The sequence below is a fragment of the Erigeron canadensis genome, chromosome 5 (assembly GCF_010389155.1).
Source record: "Erigeron canadensis isolate Cc75 chromosome 5, C_canadensis_v1, whole genome shotgun sequence".
NCBI lineage: Eukaryota > Viridiplantae > Streptophyta > Magnoliopsida > Asterales > Asteraceae > Erigeron > Erigeron canadensis.
Genome location: NC_057765.1, coordinates 44630493 through 44657148, shown reverse-complemented (window position 1 = coordinate 44657148; position 26656 = coordinate 44630493). Strand labels below are relative to the sequence as shown.

Here is a 26656-nt window from a genome sequence, read left to right as displayed (position 1 = left end):
AATTTCTTTTTCTTCTTTTTTTTTTTGGTAATTAATACGAGTAATATCATTATTATTATCCTTCTATTTGAACACATTTGATCTGGATTTTTTTTTTTAATAGGTTAATTAATAAGTGATCAAACAAATTTGTAATATAAAAAATTTGTACTAACAGTCTACTAAAGGATTGTCCATAATAATTAAGTACGTACATGTATAAAACGTTGTAATTTATAGTTAAAATTAAGAAGATAAATAGTATCTTATTTATTTGGAAATTTTCAGACTTGTCCCCCAAGAAAACTTGTAAAAAATACTTAATGAACTAAAAGTTGCTTTTTAAGTATAGAAAACCATCAAATGTTTTTAGTTACTTAAAATGTATGTTACTTACGTTTTTAGATTCTACAAAAAGTTAAAAACAATTATAACTTCAATCGAAACTTGTTATTATAACTTCAATTGTTCAATCCATACTTGTTATTATATATATGCCTATAAAGCGCAAGATAAAAAAGAAAAACTAATTTCGTCCGGCGTTTTATTTATGCACATACAAATAACTTCTTATTTATGTAAATATTAAATTTAAATCTCACTTAAAAAACGTAAGTCTTTTGAGTTAATTAGTTTTCAGTATAATTAATAAAGTAAATAGTTACTATTTGAGTAAAATGTATTTATTGTCAGGCAAATAAATATATGACATAAGGCTTAATCATGAAGATGTGATTCCACAATCAAGCTTACGGACACATAAGTGAGAATAATGTTTACACAACATCTTTTAGCTATACACAAAAATATATGTATTATATAGTTGTAGAGTATAATCATATAATGCATATATTATTGTGTATGACAAAAAAATGTTAGGTACACCTCCCACATATAATAACTAACATTATTAAAATTCAAGAATAAAATTAAAACTTATCACGTACAGTATTGTTTTATATATGTACAAATAAGGCTATTCAGAATGAGGGGAACAAATCACCCGACGGCGCCCTATACACCTATCTTCCGCCATGCACATTGCCCCGAGGGGCGACAAAGGCCAAAAAAAAAGGTCACCAGGAAGATATCTTTCGCTCAGTTTCATTCCTTTCCCCAAAAGATGTAGTCGTTCAACGGCTACTGTCATATATCCAAATATATGTATATATTTCACACATACCTGCAACTCCGACGAGTTTTCCGGCGATTTCCCCAGAGTTTCTCCTTTTTTTCTTTATATATTTGTATCTGTATGTATAATGTGTTTATATATATATATCTATATATATATGTGGGAAAAGTGAATATAAGGCTGTTAGGTACCTAAGCTTAGGTGTGGAACCCTCACATACAAATTTTTTAATATTTCTTAATTAATGAATAAATGTTTGGGCCCCCATGAATTTTATGAATTAAAAAAATAACATGTGAGTATTCCACACCTAAGCTTAGGTACCTAACAGCCTTATATATATATATAAAGAGAGAGAGAGAGAGAGTATAGAAAGTTAATTTGAGTATAAGGGGAAAAAAGTACCAAGGAACAGCCACCAGCCGTCCGATCAAAGGTTTGGACGGATCAGATCAAGTCTTCCTCCTCATTCTTCCTCCATCTCCGGCTGCTGCGACACCTTCTTCTTCTCCGGCAAGACTGCTGCCGCCAGCCACCACCTCCTTCTTCTCCGGCAAGACAACCACCGCCGCCACTATCATCTCCGACCACCCCAACCACGACGTCGGCAGCAAGGGATTTGCCCGTACCGTAGCAAACCTTCACCATCTCTTGGATCGCCACCCATCAATCCATACGATTCCCATATGCATCCCTTGACAACCACTTTAGAACGAATGAGGGCAACGCTTTGTACCGTATCCACCCGAAAACGAACCTGATTCTCGCCGGAAAGTCACTGGAGATGTCGCCGGAGGTGGTGGAGGTGGTTGTTTCGCCGGAGAAGAAGGAAGAAAGAGGAGGTGTGTAGGTCGCCGGAAAAGAATGTGGTCGAAGAAGAGGAAGAAGGTTATACTTTTTATACTTTTTTTTTCCCTTATACTCAAAATAAGCCACCCCGATAGATAGATAGATAGATAGATAGATAGATATTTGTGTGTTTATTTGTATATATAGATCGAAAAATCTGTTCCAAGAATAAAAAAAAGAGAGATAAAAAAAAGATATGATGATGAATAGTAGTAACAAAGAAGGAAGAAAAGAGGCTTTTGGATATAGGCAATAAAGTGATAGATATGTTATTTATATTATCTAAAAATGCTTTATACATTTATATATAATTGTTTTATATATTTATAAATGGGGAAAGGTTAGGTAAAGCATGCAGTATCTATCTTAGGTAAAGCAGGGGGGGATTATGTAAAATTCAGGGGGAGTTTATGTAAAATTCAGAGGGGGTTATGTATGTTTATTAAATTCAAATGTTTAATATGTAACTTTTTTTAATGTGGCAGTACCTAAGCTTAGGTAAAGTCTGCAGTACAGATCATTTTCCCTTTATAAATATGGTATTTTTTTGTAAAATTATAGTCTAAAAATAAAATAAAAAATAAAAGAAAATTGAAAGATGTCCCAAAGGGATGTCTCACTAAAAGAAAAGGGAGAGGCATCTCCTTTAAGAAGCCACCGCTACCCCAATGCGGGATGGTTTAAGGCCCCCTTACTCCTAATTGCCTAACTACTTCTGCTTGTTTATGTCGATATAATAATAACATTATCTATCGATATTGAAGATAAATAAAACAAGGAACGAAAGATAGGGATAGCCGGATAGCTATCCGTAAAAGTACATACAACATGATAAAATACAAGTTAGGAAAAAGGAAAGAAATTAACTAATAATTAAGTTCAGGTATTCAGACATTGATAGGGAAAGAAGTGAAGATCTAATTCACTTATACTTATTGCTCCTTTGATGTAATTTTTATATAAATTAGGAAACTTCAACCACCCAGTTAATTACGTAAATTAAATAAGTAAAGAGTGCATGTGCATATGAAGAGCAACATTCATTACTAACCCATTATCTACGAAAGTTTTCGTATTACAAGTTTAATCCATCTATATATGTTTCTACGATGGATCGACATAATAATGTTGATATCACCGACCACATACACATTCGGTCAGTTCAAAGCCGGGAGGAGATCGATGACGTATTACTTGGCACGTCTAATGAGTCGAGGTAGCAGGCTCTTGCAGTAGAAGATACACCAAAGAGAGCAAGTGATTCAGGTTTGTCCAATAAAACGATATTCTTGAATCTAGACGTGAGTATAATAGAAGGAAACATGTGTGGGGACTGCGAAATCGAAAAAGGAGACAAATGTGCTGTTTGTTTAGACGAATATGAAGAAAACGATATGATTGGGACAGTAACATGTAGCCATCGGTATCATGTCGATTGCATTAAGGTTTGGTTATCGTGCAAGAATGTTTGTCCATTGTGTAGGGCTACCGCATTGATAGTATAGATTTTTTGGTAGTTGTGTTTATATTTGCAAAATGGAGTAAGGTAGGATTTCATATTAAAAGAAGTAGGTTAATTGCTTGATTAGCAGGGACCATTATATACAACATATGTAGTAGACAATCAGCAGTATTGCAGTGGTAAAAAAATCAAAATAAATGGTACGATTATTACTTCTCATTTAGTAAAGTTAATTCAAAAACTAAAAGTCATATGGATTCATCAATGGGGTTGGTTGCCCATTGGTATGGTCTTTCAAGTGTTTTGGGTTTCATCTTAAACATGTACATGAGTACCGTAAGTTTGGCGTTCAAAAAATGTCATATGGATTCAACTATTCAACTTCATTGGTGTAGCTTCGATGGTCATTGCTTATATGAAGAGTCCTGGATCAATTAGTTCTTTATTTTTGCTTTGGGTATTTTGATTTTGAAAGTTAAAAGATTATGATTATTTGCTCTGTTGGAGTTATTTGTGTTGAATTTATTGTTTGAAAACTCTAAGTTAGGTTTGTTACGATTAGGTATTAGCCAAATCAACTCTATTCAGTTCGAATATTGTGTATATTTAAGTATCTTCGTAATCGTTTCTTAACGTTTCTTTGTCGCCGCTGAAATATTTACATAGTAAGATTTGAAAATATTTTCTTGCCACCGATTCTAAATTATAATAGAAAAAAAAATAATAATGGAAAAAACATATTTTCATGGGTGTTTGCTGAACTTTGTGCAATATGATCACTAAATCAGTCCCAATAGAGTATTAACTGCTCATAAGAGCATTAGTAACGATAGCGTTACCATACTAAGGTGATAGTGCCACATCATCACTCCATCAAAACCACACCAAAATCACACAACTTTTATAACAATAACCCAAAAAATTATACCTCATAATATTAGAATAACCAATCAAAAATAAAATAAAAAACAATAAAAAATTAACCACACCACCACCATCCAACTCTTCCCAAGGTAACCACACCAACTCTTGTAATGGACCACCTTGATAACACCAAGGTGGAAACCTTCCACCTTGTCCACACAAACACCATTACAAACACTCGGAAAAGACAACTAAAAGTGCATATGAAGACTGACTTTTAGGTAATTTGTAGATTTTTTAGGGTAAAAAATTATTGTTTTTCGATAAAATAGTATTTCAATACTTTGTCTTCGTTTGATTACTTGAGATTTGGATTAGAACCAAATATTTTGATTAGTGTGAACTTTAACGACTCTCCATGCACTTACAACACTTTTGAGATATAACTCTTTTCATTTTTACAATAACAAATAGGAGGTTTTGTAAAACTTGGGAAGTACATAGAAAGTCTTTCTATGAATGTTTGGCTTGGGTATATTTATGTTTAAGTTTGAGGAGGCAGGGTTTACCCTATTGATCGTCGTGCCTTCGGATGGATTAGTAGGGGTTTTTCCCCCCATCGGGTATTTGAAATAAGCATTTCTACTTCGAGAGAGCTCTCTAGCGCGGACCCAGTTAAGACAACATATGTTAGACCTCCCGCTATCGAATCGCGACACGAAGTTTTCAAGCAAAATTCACCTTTAGAAAAAATAAATAAAATAAAATACTTCTGATAATTAAGAAATATTTGTAACTTGTTCGAATCTATCTAAGTAAACAAATGATCATCTTAAAAAAGAACGAAAAAAAACCGGCCACAAAAATACTAGTTCCTCCCAAAGAACCTGAATATACATCCCTCCATGGTTACACGTTCTTCTTTTACCAATTATAAACTTCAACTGCAATTTTAGACTTTTCCGCGCATTGGTACTACATTTTATTATAATTTGCCATTTAATCAACAAATTGCTGATTTTGATGCGGAAACATCAGCTCAGAAAAGAGAAGCTTATAATCAGATTCCAATTCCAATTACAGTCATTGTCAAAGTCAAAGGAAGTAATAACTACTCAAACAGACATATGCTAGTTTTACGCGATCTTAAGGTGAAGTACAAACGATAACATAACTAACTCGAGTGAGAAACTCGAACCTAGCTAATAACTCCTACTACCTTCCCTATGGATTTGTGAATCAGGGTGTGCAACCCAAGTTGCTCAACTCTTGTGTTACGGTCTCAATGGTTGGCCTTGAGCCAGGGAGTTCATGAGTACACAGCAATGCAATTTTCCCTAGCATGATGGCCTCGGGCTCAGAGAACTTACCATCAAGATTAGCGTCCACAAACTCTTGAAACTTGCATAACTCAGCAGCTTGACGAATGGATAGGCTAATTCTCGTTTTCCCTGAGATGATCTGAAAAATGAGCATCCCAAATGCATATATGTCACTCTTTTCAGTAAATCGGCCAGTTGTGGTGTACTCGGGAGCAAGGTATCCCATTGCAGCGCTGCCTTTGAGTGTTGAAAAGATGATATCATCGGCTAATAGTTTGTGCAGGCCTGAACCGGAGAGCAGTGGGGTATAGTTTTGATCGATGAGAACTTTTTCGGCTGATATGTTTTGATGAACAAGGCCTGGTTTCTTTCCTTTTATCCCATGTAGGTACTCGATACCTATTACAACAAGAAACACAAAGACATAATTTCATAAAACCGAACACTTTGGGATGTTTGGATATCCAATAATCAATAACAAGTTAAAATCAACCAGATTATGACTAACCTTTAGCAATGCCTTTGATAATTGAGAATCGAGTTGACCAGTCAAGAACATTCCCGCTGCCACTTTTGCCCTTCACATCAAGATATCGCAACAAGTTACCCTTGGCAACATAATCATAGATCAGAAAGCATTCTCCCCTACCTTTCGAACAACAAAACCCTCGTAACCTAACAAGATTTTCGTGTTTCAGTGAGGTTAGTATCTTTAACCCCTTCAAAAACTCGGTTTCATCAGATATACAGCTTGTTTTAGTTATACGTTTAATAGCAACTATAGATCCATCCCGTAGAATCCCTTTATAAGTAGCTGAAAAGCTGCTTTTCCCTAATAAGTTGGAGTCAGAAAAGAATCGAGTTGCTGACTCCACGTCATCAACATTGAACATGAAGCTCTCGAGAACCTCTTGCAAGAACCCACTTCCTGTTTGGCTTTTCGACATTGGGTCCCACCCATTAGAATATTCAAGACTTATGAGGGGTGACGCGCTTCTCCTGTTGACTATTTCTTTGACTTGATATTGGTCAGTACTAATCCGACTATCAGATGTTTCGAAGGCTGTTCCGATTCTCTGTTTTCTCCGGCGATACCATACGAAAGAAAAAAGCCCGGCAACTAACAGCATGGTGGTTACAACAGCTCCAAGAATAGCAGCAAGTCCGGCATTAGATGACTTTGACTTTGACTGGGCGGTGACTACATTTGCAGACTGTGGAATGGCCTTTGGTGTGAGTCCTTTTGATTGTGGCCCAAATGGCTCTGGTTTATCAGGGTTTTCGGGACCAAAAGAAGAGTTGCAGACGTTGAGATCAGCAAAACCGGATCCACATAACGCTGAGTTGTTTGCATACTGAAATCCTTCGTCAAGTTTCTTCAAAACTTCAGAAAAAATGGTAAAAACATAGATAAGTGGACTGATATGTAAATGCCAAACAACTAAAAAACATATATAATCTTCATTCTGTGAGACCATATTCACTTGATCACTAGAAAGTAGAACCACAATGAGGTTCCAAAAACGGTATTAACACCATAACAAACAAAGATTTTGCAATGAAAAAGTGTTTTAGTTTTTGCAAATTTGTAAATATGTACACTTAAGTTTACAGATTGTTTTAAAAAAAAAAAAACTAAGCACGATCGATAGACTCCTGAAATATAGCAACAAATATGCAAAAAATAACCATATAACTCTTGCCCAAAACTCTTAACACTCTTAACAAACCACAATATGTTGGAGCATTTTCATACAAACGATGGTTTGAAAAGTCAATGTGAAATGAAAGCGGGTAACTCATGTTTCAAGACACCAGCAAATTCATAACAGAAAGCTAATATTACCTAAAGGGACATTTCCGGAAAGCGTATTGTTTCGCACATCCAACACCTGCAGCAATGGTGCATCGGCTATTTTCATTGGGATGGAGCCAAAAAGGCGATTGAAACTCAAGTCCAATCTCTGTAAAGTCCCCACATCTCCAAGAGTTGCAGGGATAGCACCACTGAGTTGGTTGTATTGAACAGCAAGTACATTAAGTTTCTTTAAAGAACCAAGTTGTGGAGGCAAGCTTCCACTCAAATGATTGTAGCATAGTTGTAAAACTATAAAATAAGAAAACAACATTAGAATTACAAATCATACATCATTGATCAGATTACGGTCTTAACTGTTTATACTGGTTTTACTTTACTTTATGGTTCCTATCGTTGTTTCTGTTCACACAGATGGTCTCACATCACTTCCTGGCTTGTATATGTTCATTTACGTATTAAAGAAATGCACATTTTGTTTGTCAAGAGCTCGTTTACTAAATGTGTAAAAAAGGGTCACAATTATGTGAATGAATTCAAAACTTCATTTCAGTTCAGCATAAACAATCCACTATCACATGTTCATAAAACATATATGGGCCCCCAAATGACAATACTATAATGTATAACCTAGGATTCTTGTAACATGACAACCTTGTTGGAAATAATGAACAAAATGAGATATTCTTCATTTTTATTTTATTTAAACTTAGAACCAAGACAAAATGTAGAAAATGTCCTTCTCTAAGAAGCCACACATTTTACTAGATAACATTTGGTAATTCTTGTTCTTTTTCACATCAAAATATACAAAAACAAAGTAATGCTGTTGTAATGACTTGTCAGTTATGTATTGACACTTGGACCATGTTTTGGTTGTTTTGATTGAAATTTTTATACTAGAGCTAACCTAACATTGATTCCTTCTTCCTTACATGTTACTGCTAGTGTAATTAATTCCTACCCATTTTGCAGGCATTTTAAATATACAAACATACATTATTGTCCATTCTGCAATTATGTCAAAAATCCAAATTACATTACAAAAATAAAAGTGGTATTTTTGTATTAAATGCAAAAATCAAATTTGAATATTTACAAGAATACAAAAGAAGTTTTAAAAAATCCCCTCAATACTACTAACCTTGAGGAATGAATATTACATATACAAACACAAATTGATTACATTAAAAGAATATAAAACAATGTGTCTTAAAAATCTAACTTATACTATTACAAAACTCTAAAATATATTATAAAAAAAATAAAATCTAACCTTGAAGATTAGCCATATTCTGAAGCTCAGTGGGGATCTCACCAGAAAGATTATTAACATTAAGATACAAATCAGTGAGTTGAGTCAACTCACCAATTTCTTTAGGAATTTCACCATGCAAACCATTAAAATGTAGATACAACCCAGATAAGCTTTTAAGGTCACCAATCTCAGGTGGTATTTGACCAAAAAGCCCTTTACCTTGAAGTGAAATATTCATAACTTTACCAAACTCATTACAAGCAATACCTTCAAAAGACCCATCACAATAACTTTTGGCATCTGGTGACCAAGATGTTAAAGTTTGGCCTTTTGGGTCTAAAAAAGATTTGATTTTTAACAAGATTTTGAGCTCTGAAATGGGGTTTTCTTGGTTTTTATTAGCTAGTGTTTGGAATGAAAGTATAAAGAAAAGAAGAACAAGAAAATAGGGTTTCATTGTTGGCGTTTTTATTTTGGGAATGAAAGATTTGTGGGTTTGAAGATGATGAGTGAGTGAGTAAATGAGTGTGGGATTTGAAATGGTTTTAGAACAGAAACTGACAAAAGTCACATGTGAAAACACAACAGGAGTGAATCAAGGTTGAAACGGTATTGTTGTTTGAGTTCAAATTATTTGTGTATATGCCATTGTATTACTTATGTATGTCACTTTTAGTACCTATTTTATTCATACTATTTCAATATTTTTTTATTCGTATTTGTTGAAAGATTAAAAATTGTTTTTATTGATCATTATGACAAAATTATTACGAGTAATTTTTTTTCTTAATATAATAAGTAAGTAAGTAACTGCTCAGTGCCGCCTCTCCCGGGTTTTGAGCCTCCATACCTCAACGGTGTATGGGGGAGGTTAAGATGTAGGCAGACCTTACCTCTATCTAAGTAGAGAGACTGCTTCCAGTTTCTACTTAAATGGTAGAAAAGGCCCTCCAACCTTTACATAGGATGAGGATCGAACCCATGACCTTTATTTCCAGAGATAAAGGTATTTACCACTAATCCAATCATGCTGCTTTTAAAGGATTGAGACACACCCTTCTCATCATCATCCAATTCACATAAAAACTACTTATATAGGATAGCGTAACTAGTTTAAATAGATTAACTTTTTCCACATTCAATAAAAAAAATGAAAAATTTATCATCATTATGATAAATTTCATATATATATATATATATATATAAAAAGTGAATATAAGGTTATCCAGCACGTAATCTTATGTGTGAAACTTTTCACATACAAATTTTTTAATTTTATGAATTAAAAAATACAATATATGAGTATCTCACACTTAATTTTAAGTACCTAACAGTCTTATATTCTCATCCTCATATATATATATATATAAGGGAAAAAAGAATATAAGGCTGTCCGGCACCTAAACTTAAATCCCTGTCAAGGGTTAAAAATTGTTGTTTTCATCCCTACCTTTCGTACATTACCGTTTTAGTCCAAATAAATTTGTCCTGTCAACGATTTTGGTCCTTTCATTGGCACAGGGGCCAAAAGCATAATTAGTTATTCTTATAATTTTTTCATTATTAATAATATTACATATATATCTTTGTATCTGCTAAACTACCATTATCATCATCTTTACATATCTATATCACCGTTACTATGTGACCATAGATCTATACAGATCTCACAAAAGCAAAACCCAAAAATCAATCTCTCTATATGTATCAACATTTTATAAACATAGATATATACACACATAATAAAAACGTAGCCAAATCAAAATTAAACAAAAACAACAACAAATCTTGATGAATTGAAATATAATAACAACACCACAAACAATGTGTTTCTGTTGAATATGTTGCCGGAAAAAGCAACTATCACCACCGCAACACCATAATCACCGCGTTTTCATTGCATCTGTCAGCCGCCGGAATGCTCAAACTATGAACTGGCGGCGAACAGATCATGGATCTGAGGTCGACCAGCGGTGCTCCAAAGGTGGCACGGTGGCGATCAAATGATGGATCTGAGGCAGATGTAGTTAGGTTCATAAGGGAGATGGTCACACTGACCAGCGGTGCTCCAACAGTGTGATTCACACCAAACCCAAATCCTATTCAATCTTTCATTCCCCAATATTAAGATTAAACAGGAAGAAATAGGGAAGGGAGGGAAGAAGAAAGATGAATTAGAGGGAAGGGGATAATGATGATGGTGGTGGTGGTCGTTGGGCCGGCGGCGGCGGTTTAGCCGGAAAAGAGAAAGATATACACGAAAAAACTATAGTAATAGTATGTTTATTCATTGATTCAATCTCATTTTATTCATTTTGCCGTCGGTTTCATTTGGTGGGTTTTGTAGTGCATATTTGTTTTTGGCTTTGTGAACTCATTCTAAAAGGTTTCTAATTTTGATTATAATATATTTTTGGTTTATTTTTTCAGATCATATTGATATAAGTATAGATATAAATTGAGATGATGATGATGGTAACAATGGATATATTTTTGTTTTTTGTTTTTTTTTTTTTCGAGATCATCATGTATGTGTTTTGTTTTTTAAAATGATGATAATGAGGATGATGATGGTATATACATATTTATATTTAAAAAATTTATTATTAAAAAAGTTATTTACTATTTTGGTCCTTGTGGTGAAAAAAAAACTAAAATACCCATCATGCACATCGCACGTGATGAGTAATTTAACAGCCGTTTGAGATTTGGACTAAAACTGTTGACGGAACAAAGTGTTTTGGACCAAAGCGGTAATATATGAAAGGTAGGGATGAAAACGGTAATTTTTAACCCTCAACAGGGACCAAAGTGTAATTAACTCTTTCTTGTTTAATGAATAAATGTTTGGGCTCCATATTTATGATATAAAAAATTAGTATGTGTAGGAATGGCAACGGGTCGGGTTCGGGGCGGGTAGTACTAAACCCGAACCCGATAAGGAATATACGACCGAACCCGACCCGATATCCATCAGAGACCTTATCGGGGACCCCGTCGAGGATAAAGTCATGCCCAAAACCCGAAACCCGCCCCGATAAGGATATTTATTTTTCAAAAATATTTACTAAAACTTATATGATTTGAAAAAGGTACTACTTATTCTTGATGTTTTGAGAAATGGATGTGCATGTTATTGAACATGGATACAAATTTTATTGATATTAGTGTGGAATATAGATTCAAACTAATTACTTATAAATATATAGATATATGTATTGATATCGGGTTGGATCGGGTCAGGGTAGACATGCCCCAGTCCCTGCCCCGAACGGGTTCAGGTATCGGGTTTCCTCATTGGGTCGGGTTTTTTTTGCCATCCCTAAGTATGTGACTGTTTCACACCTAACTTAGATACCTGACAGCCTTATATTATCATCCCCTGTATATATATATATATATATGAGAAAAGTGAATGTGGTGCTGTCACATACCTAAGTTGGGTAAAATCCCCTCACATACTAATTTTTTAATCCATAAATGTATAATGAATAAATAATAGGGCCCTATAATTTTTTATGGATTAAAAAACGAGTATGTGAGAAGAATTTCACCCAACTTATGTGTCTAACAGCACCACCTTCACTTCCCATATATATATATACCACCTTCACACACATTTGGTACCACAAATGTCATATAGTCTTGGATTTTTAGTTTTACGTTTGTGTATCCACTTTTGTTGATTTGTCACCAAAACGGCAAGACACAAAGATAAGTTAGTCTTTGTACAAGAACACATACCAAAACAACCATCCCATAATGTGTTCCTTTAATTGTACTACCAAAATCATACCCCCACTTTCGCTTTGTTGTATCAAGAGTGCGTTATATATTGTACACCTCCTATATATTTAAAGAAACTTAATAAAATCAAAAAGTTAAAATGTGTAAAATCTACACTATGAGTAGTATCATACATATCTAAATGATAACAATTAGAAAGTTACAAAAAGAAAGAAAAAATATTATGACATGTTACTTTTTTTTTTTTGAAAGGTATTATGACATGTTACTAACGTATAAACTTTGGCTTATAAAAAGGGGAAAATAATTAGAAAATGATTTTGCAATTGTGGATAGTGACATATTCTTTTTAAGCATGAAAAGATGATACAGCTTTTTGTACCCATGCTTTATATTGAACATGTGAATATGGGAAGCAAATAAATTCACAAACATCTTTATCAAAATTTAGTGGAAAATTCACTGTCTATTTCAACCTTTTTATTGGCAATATGCACTGTCTTGTTGTTTCTGGTCTTTTTGTTTCTTGGTTTGAAGTATGGGAATATATTTTTCTACCATGGTTGAATGGATTTATTTATACTGATGGAGCAAAAACGTAAATGATTGTATAAATACTATGTATAATCATATTCTCACATCAAAAATTAATACTTAGATACCATGAAACGTAAATGTTTGTATAAATAGTTATTAAATACTACGAGAGCAAGTACCCGCGCGTTGCGGCGGTATGATGGTGATAGGTCATAGGAGATGATATGTCATAGAATATCATAGCCAAATATCTTAACCGTACGGGCTCCGACCTCATATTTAAAAATTCGTCGAAAGTATATCGAATGACATCTCTAATGAAAGAGCATGAAATTTGAAGAACACCCATATAATTTTTATAATTTATCGATGTACGGTTTTTGAGATAAAAGATTTTAAAAGAATTAGAGGAATAAAATGATTTATGAAGGAGAGAGAAAGTTGTAAGCATTGATGTATTATTATGTGTACATTGTTGAAATTGAAAGTTGAAACCCTACTTGTTTTATAATACGAGAGCAGGTACCCGCGCGTTGCGGCTGTGAGATGGTGGGGTGATACCTAGGTCATAGAGTATGATAGGTTATTGGAGTTGATATGTCATAGAGTATGATAGTCAAATGCCTTAGCCGTACGGGCTCCGCCCTCGGATTTAAAATTTTATCGAAAGTATATCGAATGACATCTCTAATGAAAGAGCATGAAATTTTAAGAACACCCATAAAATTTTTATAATTTATCGATGTACGGTTTTTGAGATAAAAGATTTTGAATGAATTGGAGGAATATATGATTTATGGAGGAGAGAGAAAAAAGATGATTGGTTGAGATTTGAGGAGAGAGAAAGGGTATTACAATTATTTTAGATAAATATAAAATAGATAGAAGGGACATTTTGGGAAAGTACTTAAAATCAATATTGAAAATTTCAAGTTCAATGTTGAAAATATATGGAGAAGCTGCTTTATAATATTTATATAATATAGTATAGATGTATAATCATATTCTCATTTCTCAAAACAAAAATTAACACTTACATGCCATATTGCCATGTATTTATATTATCTTATAAAAATTTTAACCCTTCCTTTTCTTGGAAATAACTAAAAAAAATGAGACATCTGAAATGATCCCCTTAATGAACTGCTCTTTTAAGAAAAAATTATAAGAAATTATCCGAATTACCTTAACAAACTAATTTACATCTTATACTTTTATTATTTTAATTTATATTCTAAACCTTACCTTATAAAATATCTTCGCTACCACATTTACATCACTTACAATTGACATCAATTTACATTACTCGACACCGCCACCAATAATCGGCGTCGTTGCCACTAGTTTTCGCCACCATCAGACGATCGTTGCCGTCACCGTTACCATATTATCCGAGTACCGTACTAAGAATAATATAATGCATAATATATAAATATGTAAATATATCATTGTTCTTACTTCTAAATGTTAATTATTGTTATAAACAAACAGTACCCACATATTAAAGAACTAATCTATTATTTTGTGTGGATATAGGAATTACTTATAAGTTCTAACTCATAAATATGTATATAATGAGTATGAATAGGATAGTTTGTTTCATAAAAATTAGGATTTAAAATAAAGGCGCACCAAAACATTTAAGTTTAAATTAAATTAACAACCATAATGTTATATGTGATCGTAGTCGTTGGACCGATCAAAAATATAAACTAAATACCACTAATTAGTTAGGGTAAGTCGAATATCGTTCCACAGGGAATCACGGGAAAGTGTTAAACAAGTTTACAAAATTAATTAATCTAGGCATAAACTTAAAATCGATTGATTGATTGATTTAGTTAAAACTGAAAATGATTATTGACTTAACACAATAATTCAATTAAACAAAATAGACCATTCTCATGCTCCCAATTATGTTTTCAAATATGTAATCTAACTTATACTCATTGGAAACCACATAGACATAATTCGTTATAACGTTTGGATTGAATGAATTCAAGAACTAGACTAATCGATTGTGATGATTCACGATAACGAAAACGGGGAATTGACACAACTAGACTTCTAATTCATTAAAATAAACTATGAGTTCATAAGAAATTCATTCAATAATCAATGATCAATTAACAAGTTAAAACCAAATGATAGATGAATTTCATTCAAGTCATGAACAAATAATCATTCAAACAATCCAAACAACATTAGATGTAAAAGACTAATAAAGAATTAAACATCTAATCCAACATGAGTATGAGAAAGATTGAACATAAATGGCTTACATAATTGTTCACATGAGAATGATCAATAGAAAACCTAGCCTATCATCTTCATCATTGAATCTTCAATTTGAATTGTCATCTTCATGAATTGGTGATTTGATGATGATTTTGGGGTCTTCTCTATGTTAGGAACTGATATTGTGAGTGAAAATTATGAATGGTAACTTCCCAAGTCGTCAATTGAATTGTATATAACTGAAAGTTAATTAAAACCATAAAAATCGGGTTTCTGATCTGCAACTGGCGTAACCTACTACCCCCCTGGGCGTAAGTTACGCCCCTTGGATATTCAACTGGCGTAACCTACTGCCAAGTCTGGCGTACGTTACGCCCTTTGTAATTTCAGAATTCCAGATTTTTGCTTCTTGGTTCCTTGACTCGTTTCTTGATTCAATTAGCTCCATTTCATCACCTAGTGCCTGAAACACTTAACAAACATAAAGGTACCCCTAATCGTCTATTAAGCTTCACAAAACAACTTGATTTTACATCTTAAAATTATGCATTCTAGGCGTTTATCAATATGCACTTGTCAAAGGCGTTTAATGAAGTTAACCTTAAAATTATGTAAATTTGATTTATTTAATTTTTATTGTTATAAATTTAAATTATAAAAAGAAACATTAAAATCAATTAGAAGTGTTGTTAAATACATTGCAAGGAGCTATATTTAATGGAGAGTGGTATAACATGTATAAAATAATTATATATTTACAAGGCTGTCAATGGATTCAGGTTTGAGTTGATGGGTTCGGATGTGGGTTCATGGGTTGGCGGGGTGAAAATCTCTGACCCTAACCCAAACCATTAAAAATTTCAGGTTAGAAACTTCAACCTTCACCATGACCTGTCAACCCGAACCCAACCCACCAACCTGAAAAAAATCAGGTTGACGGGTCGAGCTTTGGGTTGGTGGGTCAAATGGGTTAGTAGGTTGACAAGTTGATTACTATGACACCCCAGACCCCAGCCCTTTTTCTTTTTATTTTTATGATTTTTTTAAATGTTGACTATGCCAACATTAACATTTCGAAATAATATCATAAATACATATTTTTAAACACCACTTATAAACTTTATTATTTTAATGATTTCCATTTAATAACCTCGACAAAATAATTTACTGGGCATCCAAAAACTTGATTCAAAAAAAGATTATCATAGGTCGGTCCCTTGCAAAGTACTTCATTTCCATACTTCAAAATCATCCCTTTAATTCATCGTAGGGATAGTTCCCTGTTTATCTCTCCGCCTACAAAATGTTAACAAATAAAACGTAAGCTTAATGCTTTGTGAGTTCTATTCTACAAACATAACCGTTCCACGTGCTCACAGCACTTCATGTGTATGTGACACTTTATGTAGCCCGCCACTTCATGTACCGCCGGCACTTTTGTGTGCTCCCAGCACTTCTTGTGGCCCCGCCACTTCATGTACTAGTACTTTTATATTATGTGGCCCCGCCACTTATCATATTTGTGTGCCCCAGGCACTTATAATTTTTTTTATTATTCCCTGGTACTTCACAATTATACTTATAAAATAGAACTCCCCCTGACTAACTGGTTATCCTGTCTAGTCAACATTACTTCACCCTCGATATAACCTATTTCAACATCACACATTTTGTCATCCATGAATCAACATTCTCTAAAGTTACTAACAATCATATTCGTTATTACAACTCAATATTATCATTCTTCCCATTTTGACCGTCTTTTCTTAATCTCTATATATAACTAAAAGAGGTTAGCCCATAAGTAAGTACTGTGACGAAGCGGTTGTTGCTCACCCGAGTTTTTACTTAGTTGTCAAATACGAGAGTTTACCATGTAGGATTTTTCATTATGTGTCATTATTTAATTAATTTCCTAATTTTTAGCATCCAATGTCATTTAAATTATTCCTAATCATTTATCCTATTCATCGTAATTAATTCATAAAAAAAAAAAAGAAAAAGTAAAAAGTCGTAACAATGAATGAAGTCAGCTGCAATATATAAGTGTAACTAATTTTTTAAACATATTCTTGACAAAGATAAAGATCTTTTCATTTTTGATTTATATTTAATATATTCCACATGATATTAATCTATAATTTATAAATTATTTATGTTTAATATTTAAATTCAAATTTATACATTGTATACATTTATATATTTAAATTTATATTCATTTTGTATCTTATCTTAATTAATCGGTTTTACATGCTAATTATGTGACTATTATTAATGAAAATTATCTTACAATGCTTCCTATAATCACTACATTTTGAAATAAGGTTTTTTTTTATAAAATATTATACATCATAGTCATATTGAGTTGTTCACATTGTTATAAGTAAATATAATGATGTTTTTATAGTTTAAAATTTATCTTTTAATAATTTAATGAAAAATATTTATTTTCAAATATGCTTATTTCTTACATTATATTTAAGAGTAATATAATATAGATCATCACAGAAAAATTTTATGATTTACTTATAAATATTACTCATTTTTTATTAGTTATGTTTAAACATATTATAACATATAATATTGATATATCATAATCTTATTATGTTTTTATCAAAAATTTGTTATATATTAACATTAATTCTAGATTATATTTATATTATTAGTTAGTTACATACATCGCATGAGTTTAATCTAGTTTTGAATATTATAATTTCATGCATCTATATTGTATTTATTTAACTAATCAACTTATAATTTATTTGTTATGTTAAAAGGATAGGTATAGTTGTCACATTACAATATTACTCAAATCCACAACTCAAATTAAAATCCAAAATAAAACTTAGTTTAATAATTATTTGAGCTTCTTTCTTTTCATTTATTTCAATAGTTGCCTCCTGCAACTTTTATTTTCTAAGCTTTTGTTATAATAATAGCCATAAAATCATAGTGTAAAAAAATCATGATGATTTAGTACTTGAAGTCAGGTGTAGAAAATGACCAAGCCAGTAAGTTACATGTCTCATATATCTTAGAAAAATGATAAATCCTTCTAACCAATCTTCTTAAAAATCCTCTTAATATATCCACTTGTTAATACATGTAATCCACTAATTCTCTTTCCCAATCTCACCTCCTGATTTTTCACATGTCACAATTTTATAAATTATGAGGATTTTTAGGCTAACCAATTAAGATGATTGATCATTACCTGTAACACCCCAAAGATTTTAAGGTAAAAGAAATTAATCCCTTTTTATAGTTTTGGCATTAAATTAATTTCCTAATATTTCATATTTGGTTTTGGGGTTAATTTAGTTAGAACTTTAGCGGATAACGGATATTTTAGTACCAAGAAGCTAGATGGGACGTGGCATCTCCAAGGAGTGCCAGCCCCCCCTTTTTTCTTTTGAGTCATCTTCCATTACACTTTTTCTTCTTCTTCTCCTTCATTTTCATGCATTCTCCTTAACTCTTCCAAAATCAAGTCTCATCCTTTCTAATTCAAGAATAAAAATCATAATATTCATCACCTTCAGTTCTTATCAAACAAGATTGAAAAGCTAGGGTTTGTGGGTTTTGTGTGGTGGTGGCCGAAAACTTCAAAGAAAAAAGGGGAAAAGAGGATTTTCAATTTAAGTCTTAAATTAGCTCAATGAATCTTAAGGTATTGAATTCCCTTAAATTAGTTTTTATCTTTCTTTTGGAATTAGGGTTCATGGAGGAACCAAATTGGGGGTTTTTGCAAGAATATGAATTATGGCTAATTTTTCTCAATTCCTTAGTTAACCTAATTGTCATTGAGCAATTCGATGTGTTTGATTATGAATATGATAAGCTCATGTGAAAATCTTAGTTAATGAGAAAAGATGAATTTTTTCTATTTATTGAAATATGGATGAAAATGGTAGGTTGAACTACCCCATGTTGTTGTTAAAGATGAAAGTAGCTCAATGACAAATGGGTTGGGTTTTGGGTTTAGGAATGCTAGTGATTGAGTATGACTAGGTTGAGCTAGTCAAGTTGTGAATGTAAGCTTATGCACTTTTATGATATGATTATAGGTTGAAGCTTGCTTGTGCTTATTTGTTTAGCATTATTGTCCTTTTTTGCGGAGGAGGTGAGTATATTTGCATACCCTTCTGTTTACGTTGGGTCAATTACCATGAGATGTGAATGTTCCAAGCATGGTAATTGATTTGGCGTGAAGCCCATGTGGGGCATTGTTTATGAGGTCTAAGAACCTCCGGGGCCTAAGAATCCCGATAGTTGATGTGATATGAGGCCTAAGAACCTCCGGGGCCTAAGAATCCTGATAGATATGATTGTTTAGCTTATATGGATCCATATGTGTATTGTTTGTGTGCAAGGTGAATATGTAAATGTGACATGACGATGCCATAGGTTACATGTAAAAGTCCTTGTACTATGCCCTTCTTCGTATTCATAAATGTATGCAAGTATATTCACTAAGCCTTTGCTTATATTTTAGTTGTTTACACTTTTATAGGTAGTTCCGGAAGAAGGAACTAAGTGTGTGTTGATAAGCTTGAAGTTGTAGATATCTTTGAAGAACTTGAAGGTAATTAGGTCATTCTCGAATGAATGACGATCTTTTGGTATAGAAGCTTAGACGTCCCACACCTCATGGCTCATGGTACATTTTGGTTTGAGGTCATGTTTTGGTAATATTTCTGTAAATGTCCAAGTTGTAAAGTCTTTGAAAAATGGTACTGTTGTTTATGGGCGAAAATGTTGCCAAAACGGGTAAATGACCCGTTAGGGTTGTTCTTGGATTTGTGAAACATGTTATGTTGTGATTGTGTTTGAAATGTGTCTACGTTGTTGTTGAAAATCTCTGAAATGTGCTTTGAGAAGTTTGTTTTAAAATTTGAAGGTCGCAAGTCGTTCATGGTCGAAATGAGTATTTAGGGTTGCTGTCAGGTGGCTCATTGCGGCGCAGTGGTTTCCCACGGAAATAATGTTGGTTCCTCCCACTGCGGAGCAGTGGGAGATATGTTGAACCCACTGCGGCGCAGTGGGGCATGTTCTTGCTCTGGCCGAGGATTTCCACTGCGGCGCAGTGATTCCTCCCACTGCGGCGCAGTAGGGTTTTAAAAAAAAAAAACTCGGTTTATCGAGTCATGTCCTTTCATTACCTCTATATCTTATTATTATTCTTTTAGATCATGAAATTTGTATCACTATCTACACTATATTAATAAACAAACTATCCACCCATCTTTTTCAGCTATCTACCTTTAAAATACCCAAAATAACCTTAATTTCAACATATTCCTAACTCACACACTAAGGTCGCGTTTAGTTCACAGAATCTAATGGAATTTAATGGAATTGGAATTGAATTCCATTCCTTAGTGCGTTTGGTTGCACAAAGAAGAGGGAATCTCATTCCATAGGATTGTAAACATTCCATCATTTGATGGAATCTCCATTCCTTGGGGATGGAGGAAGGAATTTCATTCCTTCCATCACTTGAATTTTCAAAAAATCAAAAACATTCCGTCAAATTCCATTCCTTCAAATTCCAATTACTTTGAAAGATTTCATTCCTTCCCAAAACATTCTGTGAACCAAACGCGCCCTAAATCTACCCAATATATCCCTAAAATATTTTAAATCCATATTTATTCAAACTATCTATCTCCTTTAAGGCTTTATTAATTAATTTAAATATTTTCACCTAATATTTATAAATATTCTTAATAAAGTTATTTACAAAAGATACATCATTTAACCATAAAATAACTAAACTACCATTTACGTCAATTACTTCTAGATTAATAACCATATTGTTACCACCACCGCCACAAACACCACTCGTTGCCGTTACCGTCGCTGCATTGTGCGGGTACCCATCTCGTATAATAAATACATTAAGAACAATAAAATCATGGTAATCAAAGTCATTAAATATTTAGTTTCAAGATTAATAAATTATACCACATGTAGTAATACTTTTGATTCTTCTTCCATTTTGATTCCTTGAGTTCGCAACTTTCAAACACATACCAAATTTGTCCTAGGATTCTTAATTGATTATTTTTACCTCCAAAAGAAAAACTTAGTTAATAAATATTGGGAGTGGATAAATATTGAGAGCACTTGATCTTTTTTTTTTTCAGTCGAAGTGAGTAGCGTGTTATGGTGGTAACAAAGGTTAATTGGTTGTTACCTGACTAAGCAAAGCTAAACTAACCATTTATAGCCAAGTGTCCCTATATAATGAGGTGTCCAATTATATTATATAATTAAATTAAGTATCTTACTTAGTTATAAGGTTTCTTATTTCTAAATTGTTACAATAAACATAATTTCAATCCAATCTTAAATATGTAAATCGGTTAGCAATTGACCATAAGCCTCACTAATTAGTGCATGTATAACTACACAATATGTTTATATTAATAATATCATATGTCTTATATGTAGTTAAATCACTAAATAGATTAACTATAAGTCCCAACTCAAGAGATGGTATTAACTGAAGACACCTCTATGTTAATATGTCAATGGTGAGATTTCTTTGCAATATAAACACTGAACTGGAGACGACCAGTTACAGTGAATGTATACCAAGTCCTTAGTTAGATTACTTAGCAGGTGACAATAAGTAAAAAACAATGCAATAAGTAAATACAACAAAGTAAAAATGGTGAGACCAAGTTGTAATTTTCAAATGTATTTTATTTATTGATGCTAAATAAGATACAAGGTTGTTGTGGAACCAAGATAATACATAAGTATAAATATCCTAACAACCTATGAAATACAAACGATCTATACTTGGAAATTCTCTTTAACAATCGAAACACTTAAAGTTGTGAAGTGTTCCCTTTCACGATTGAGAGAATATTGCACAAGTACCCCAAGAATATTGCAAAAGTCTAAATATGCAAAGTTATATTCTTGTTGTGCAAAGACATCTATTTATAGACAAGGTTGGCATTAGGATTTCAACTTTGTAGTATAGATATAGTTGACAGCATTTAAGGAAACTAGGTGAGTTCCTTTGAAATGCTTGATAAGGTAAGCCAAGATGTTACTTTATCCAACCTGCTTTATGCACTTTTGTACTTTAATCATAGACAAATGATATTGTCTGTATAAAGCTGCATAAAGCAAAAAGGTCTTTCTCGTAAACAGTGTAAAGCATTGTAAAGGCTTTAGACTGATATTCTCCAGTTTCAATATGTTTAGAATGCCAACTGGGCTTCGCTGCCATGTCATTCTCTATCTTCCACTTGTTGTCTTCGATGTCAATTGGAATGTCTTCATTTCTGATCAAATCTCAACTGGAAGAAGTCTTCAGTTACATTAACTGTACGTTGCAACTAGACCTCAATATATTTTTGGACAAATCTTCTGATCTCCATATGCAACTGGAGACTGACCAGTTTTAGTCGAAACTGGTCCTAACATTAACCATATCTTTAGATTGGCTGAATTTATGTGATGATTTTTTTCCCTTTAATACAAGACATTACATTCTTTTCTATCTATTTATTTCATATATATTATTTTTTAAAAAATATCAAGCTGTTACGATTACAAGTCAAACAGGTCATATGGATCGTTGGTTGGTGGGTTAGCAGGTTGGTGTGTAAACTTCAGGTCAAATGGATCATGGGTTGGCGGGTCGACGGGTCAAATGGGTTGGTGGGTCGACCAATTAAAAAAATGTATATAAATGGTAAAATCAAGTGTTTAATCGTGGGTTTCAAGTTGGATCGAGATTCACAGTCCTAACACATGTAATGTATGTAAAACAATTACATGTTGACATGTGTACTTCCCTAGTTATTATATAAGCCAATTACGTACTGTTATAAACCTAGTAAGCTGATTAAAAATCAACTAAGCCACAACTATAACAGTTAAAAGTTGAATTGTTATTGTTATATAATAATTCAGAATTAAACTTTTGACATGAAAGGTACTTCTAAAATCGAAAAATGTTTATGTGTACTTCATAATTTTATTCTACACGTAAACTACAATATTTAGGATTTTTCATCGAAAAATGTTTAAGAAAAATTATTATGAGTAATTCTTTTAAATATTAGCCTAAAAATTCTTTTAAAATCATATTTATGCGTGAGGTGTTTTCAATTGTCTTTTTTAATCTTATTTCTTGATTTTTTTTTTATATATATCATCATCATCATTTTATATAGTAAAAGGATTAGATGGATTTATTATTAGTTTATTAACCTAATTATAATTAGAAAATCAATTAAGTAAAGTTGTTTTTGAAAGCATGACGATACCGATACCAGTAGACATGGTTGAATAATTGAATAGGGACATGTCAAGCAAGTGAATACTTCCAAAAAAACACACTCCATCTTAGGTTCCCAGCCGCCGGTCATCACCTTTGACGGAAACCCCATGTATGTCTACGAATTTTTTTTTATACACTTTTTGCTTTTCTTTTTTTGTTTGTTCTTAAGAAAAATTGAATTAGCCTAACATCAATTTAATTTTATTTCTGAGTTTTATGTGATTATATAACATTATTAAGCTTTATGTGATTTTTGTTTTTATATATCAATTAAGGACTTTGTGGAGATTTACCCATGGGTGTATATCTTCCATTCATTCATGTTTTATGGGTCTCATGACCATCAAACACTTAGCTATCGAGTGTGGGGCTATTCCATTTGTGGGTGACTTGTGACATGTGGCGTCATGTCACACATTAGGTAGCCTTTTAAAAATGTGAGAGTGAGACTATCCAGGTGGGTGGACGACTTACGACACATGACATCTTCTAATAGTTGATTTTTCTTTTTATTTTGATATTAAATAAAACCGTTAAAATACATAAATATAATTTACATTGCAAAAACCATTACATTTAAATTGAAAAAAAGTTACCTCAGTAAAGTTTTTACACATATATAATTATAAACTGTGAAAGCAACATGGTTGGATCAGTGGTTAACACCCTTGGCTCTGGAGACTGAGGTCATGGGTTCGATCATAATCCCATGCAAATGTTGGAAGGCCTTTTTTACCATTTAGGTAGAAACTGGAAGCAGCCTCTCTACTTAGGTAGAGGTAAGGTCTGCCTACATCTTAACCTCCCTCATACACCGTCGAGGTATTGGGGCTCAAAACCCATGAAAAACGGCACTGAGCAGTTACTTACTTACAATTATAAACTGTGAAGACTATAACACTTTAGGGGGTTAAGTGTAAATACTTATATGATAAGATAATTAATATAAGGTCAAAATCTTCTTTCTTCAAAACGTACGAAGCAGACACAACGGTGAAAAAAAATTGATTGTTTTACTCCATTACAAGAAAAATGAAACAAAATAAACGACGGAGCAACCCAATACGACTAACATAACACCGCACCGAAACTTCCGGCGTATTGATCAGAAAACACGCCGATTTGTTCATCTTCTTGATTGAAGCCTGCAACGAAAAAACACACGGTAAACAAACTCATTTATTCCATCCTTTTGATTTCAAAAATAAAAAAAACAAAATCAATAAACAGATTAAATAAATAAAGAAGCCTTGAAACTTGAAAAGGTGAAGCAAATATGGGCGACCATGGATCTAGAGCTAGCCGCCATTACTTGATATCAGAGCAATAATGAGCCCGCTTTTTTTTTTTTTATTTATTTTAACAGGCCTCAAGATGCATTTATACATCCCCCGACAACATTTAGCGTCGCAAAACTAGTTATTTATTTTAGTATGTTGATACAAATTGTATGGAATTTGTGTTGCATCCATAGAAATCGCAGTTTTAACTTCTAGCATTTTTGTTCTTTATGCCCCTTTTCAGCTTTTTTTTGCTTCTCTGTAATGTGTTATTTCGGTAAAGGAATTAGGAAAATCGTGATATTTGAAGCGTCAAGCAATCCATATTCATCTCTTAAGTTACCAGCATGTTTTGCCTTTTGAGTTGGGTCTAGAGCATCAACATGTCTAGATATTGTCGTTTTTGCTTCCATCTTCTTTCAAGTTGGCTATGTTAGTGTTTGCTAAATATAAATATTTCTTGGCTTGTGACAGCATTAAAGTAACAAATATGCCGTCCTTAAAAGAGATTGTGCCAGCAGCACGAAACGACATAAACACAAAATTCATAGTTTTGGAGAAAGGGGGGATAACAACAGAACGAGGCCAAAACAAGGTATGTTTGGGACTTGTAGCAGACGAGACTGCATCAGTTCACTTTCAATTCTGGAATGAAGAGTGTGATGCTTTTCAGCCTGGAGACATTGTCCGTTTGTCAAATGGCATATTTTCTTACAATGCCAATAAGAGTCTGGTCCTAAGAGCCGGTAAAAGAGGCACGATAGAAAAGGTAGGAGAGTTTACTATGGTGTTTGCAGAGTCTCCAAATATGAGTGAGATTTTATGGGTCCAGGATCCGAATAAATCAGGTAATTATATACAAGAATCTATTATTTCTCCACACTCACGTGTTTTTCCGCCGATGGTTTAGGATACTATCAGGGGGGGGGATTTATAGATTTTCATTGTCGTGTATGTCAAGGCAAATATCACTTTCCATTGGAGGTCTTTCTCATCATAGATTTTTGTTGTTGCTGCTATGTTCTTGTATTGTCGTATGCCGCGCTAATCTATAAGTGGTTTGGTTTCTACAAAGCTTGTGAACTTAACGGGTTCTATTTACTCCACCTTTTATTGAGCTCGGAGAGAAAGAAAAAAGGTAAGGAAAGAAACACAACTTCTTTACAGAAGAAAAGGAATATATCTTGTAAAACTATCTGTTTTCGTTTCTTCCATATGTTCCCAGGAGAGAAAGTTTTAGAAAGAAATTGCCGTCTTCTCTAAAAGATCCCAGAACACATATTTTTTGGTTTCGTTCAAGAATTGTATAAAGTTGGAGGACAATGCTTTTATAGTTTAGTCTAATACTGTAAAAGACATTACATGAACATTGAGTTATTGAAGTTAGGTTCAGAAAAACGACTCATCCACTTAGCAATGATAAACGCAACAAAGAATGCTTTAGTAAGAGTGAAGTAGGAAGACAACACCTTGGTATTTTTGGAACTTATTTTAGCATTTGCAAGTAATATATGAATTGTGAAATTTGTAAATGTTAAATGCAATACTGTGTATTAATGCAATGTCGGAAATCTACTACTATACGTATTGAGTAAGATGTCTGGTCTTTAATACATAGTCAGCCGCTTGATGGGACACTAAGTTGCATGATTCATTGGTAAAAAAAGTTAACCCGCAGCTACTTGTGACAAATTGGCGAGTCAAACGGGTTGGATTAAACAAACAAAGTTTTTGTCGGATAAAGAGTAAATTATTGGATGTAATTACAATACTAACAGTAACTTACTCTGATAAAACGACTTAGAAGATTCAGGTATTTGTATATGGTTCCTATGAGTTGCAAGTGTCTACCCATTTGAAA

General features: G+C 33.0%; 2 protein-coding genes across 2 annotated transcripts; one reads left to right on the top strand and one right to left on the bottom strand.

The window, feature by feature from the left end:
- Positions 1–5328: 5328 nt before the first annotated feature.
- Positions 5329–9290, bottom strand: LOC122599508 (LRR receptor-like serine/threonine-protein kinase GSO2). The gene is made up of 4 exons (XM_043772036.1): positions 8704–9290; positions 7458–7718; positions 6120–6995; positions 5329–6010 (listed from the first exon to the last, which is right to left on the bottom strand). The coding sequence occupies exons 1-4, from the start codon at positions 9140–9142 to the stop codon at positions 5529–5531; spliced, it is 2058 nt and encodes a 685-aa protein (XP_043627971.1). The 5' UTR covers positions 9143–9290; the 3' UTR covers positions 5329–5528.
- Positions 9291–24473: 15183 nt separating this feature from the next.
- On the top strand, positions 24474–26357 carry LOC122600655 (SOSS complex subunit B homolog). Its single transcript, XM_043773407.1, has 2 exons — positions 24474–24680; positions 25270–26357. The coding sequence occupies exon 2, from the start codon at positions 25286–25288 to the stop codon at positions 25703–25705; it is 420 nt and encodes a 139-aa protein (XP_043629342.1). The 5' UTR covers positions 24474–24680; positions 25270–25285; the 3' UTR covers positions 25706–26357.
- Positions 26358–26656: the final 299 nt, after the last annotated feature.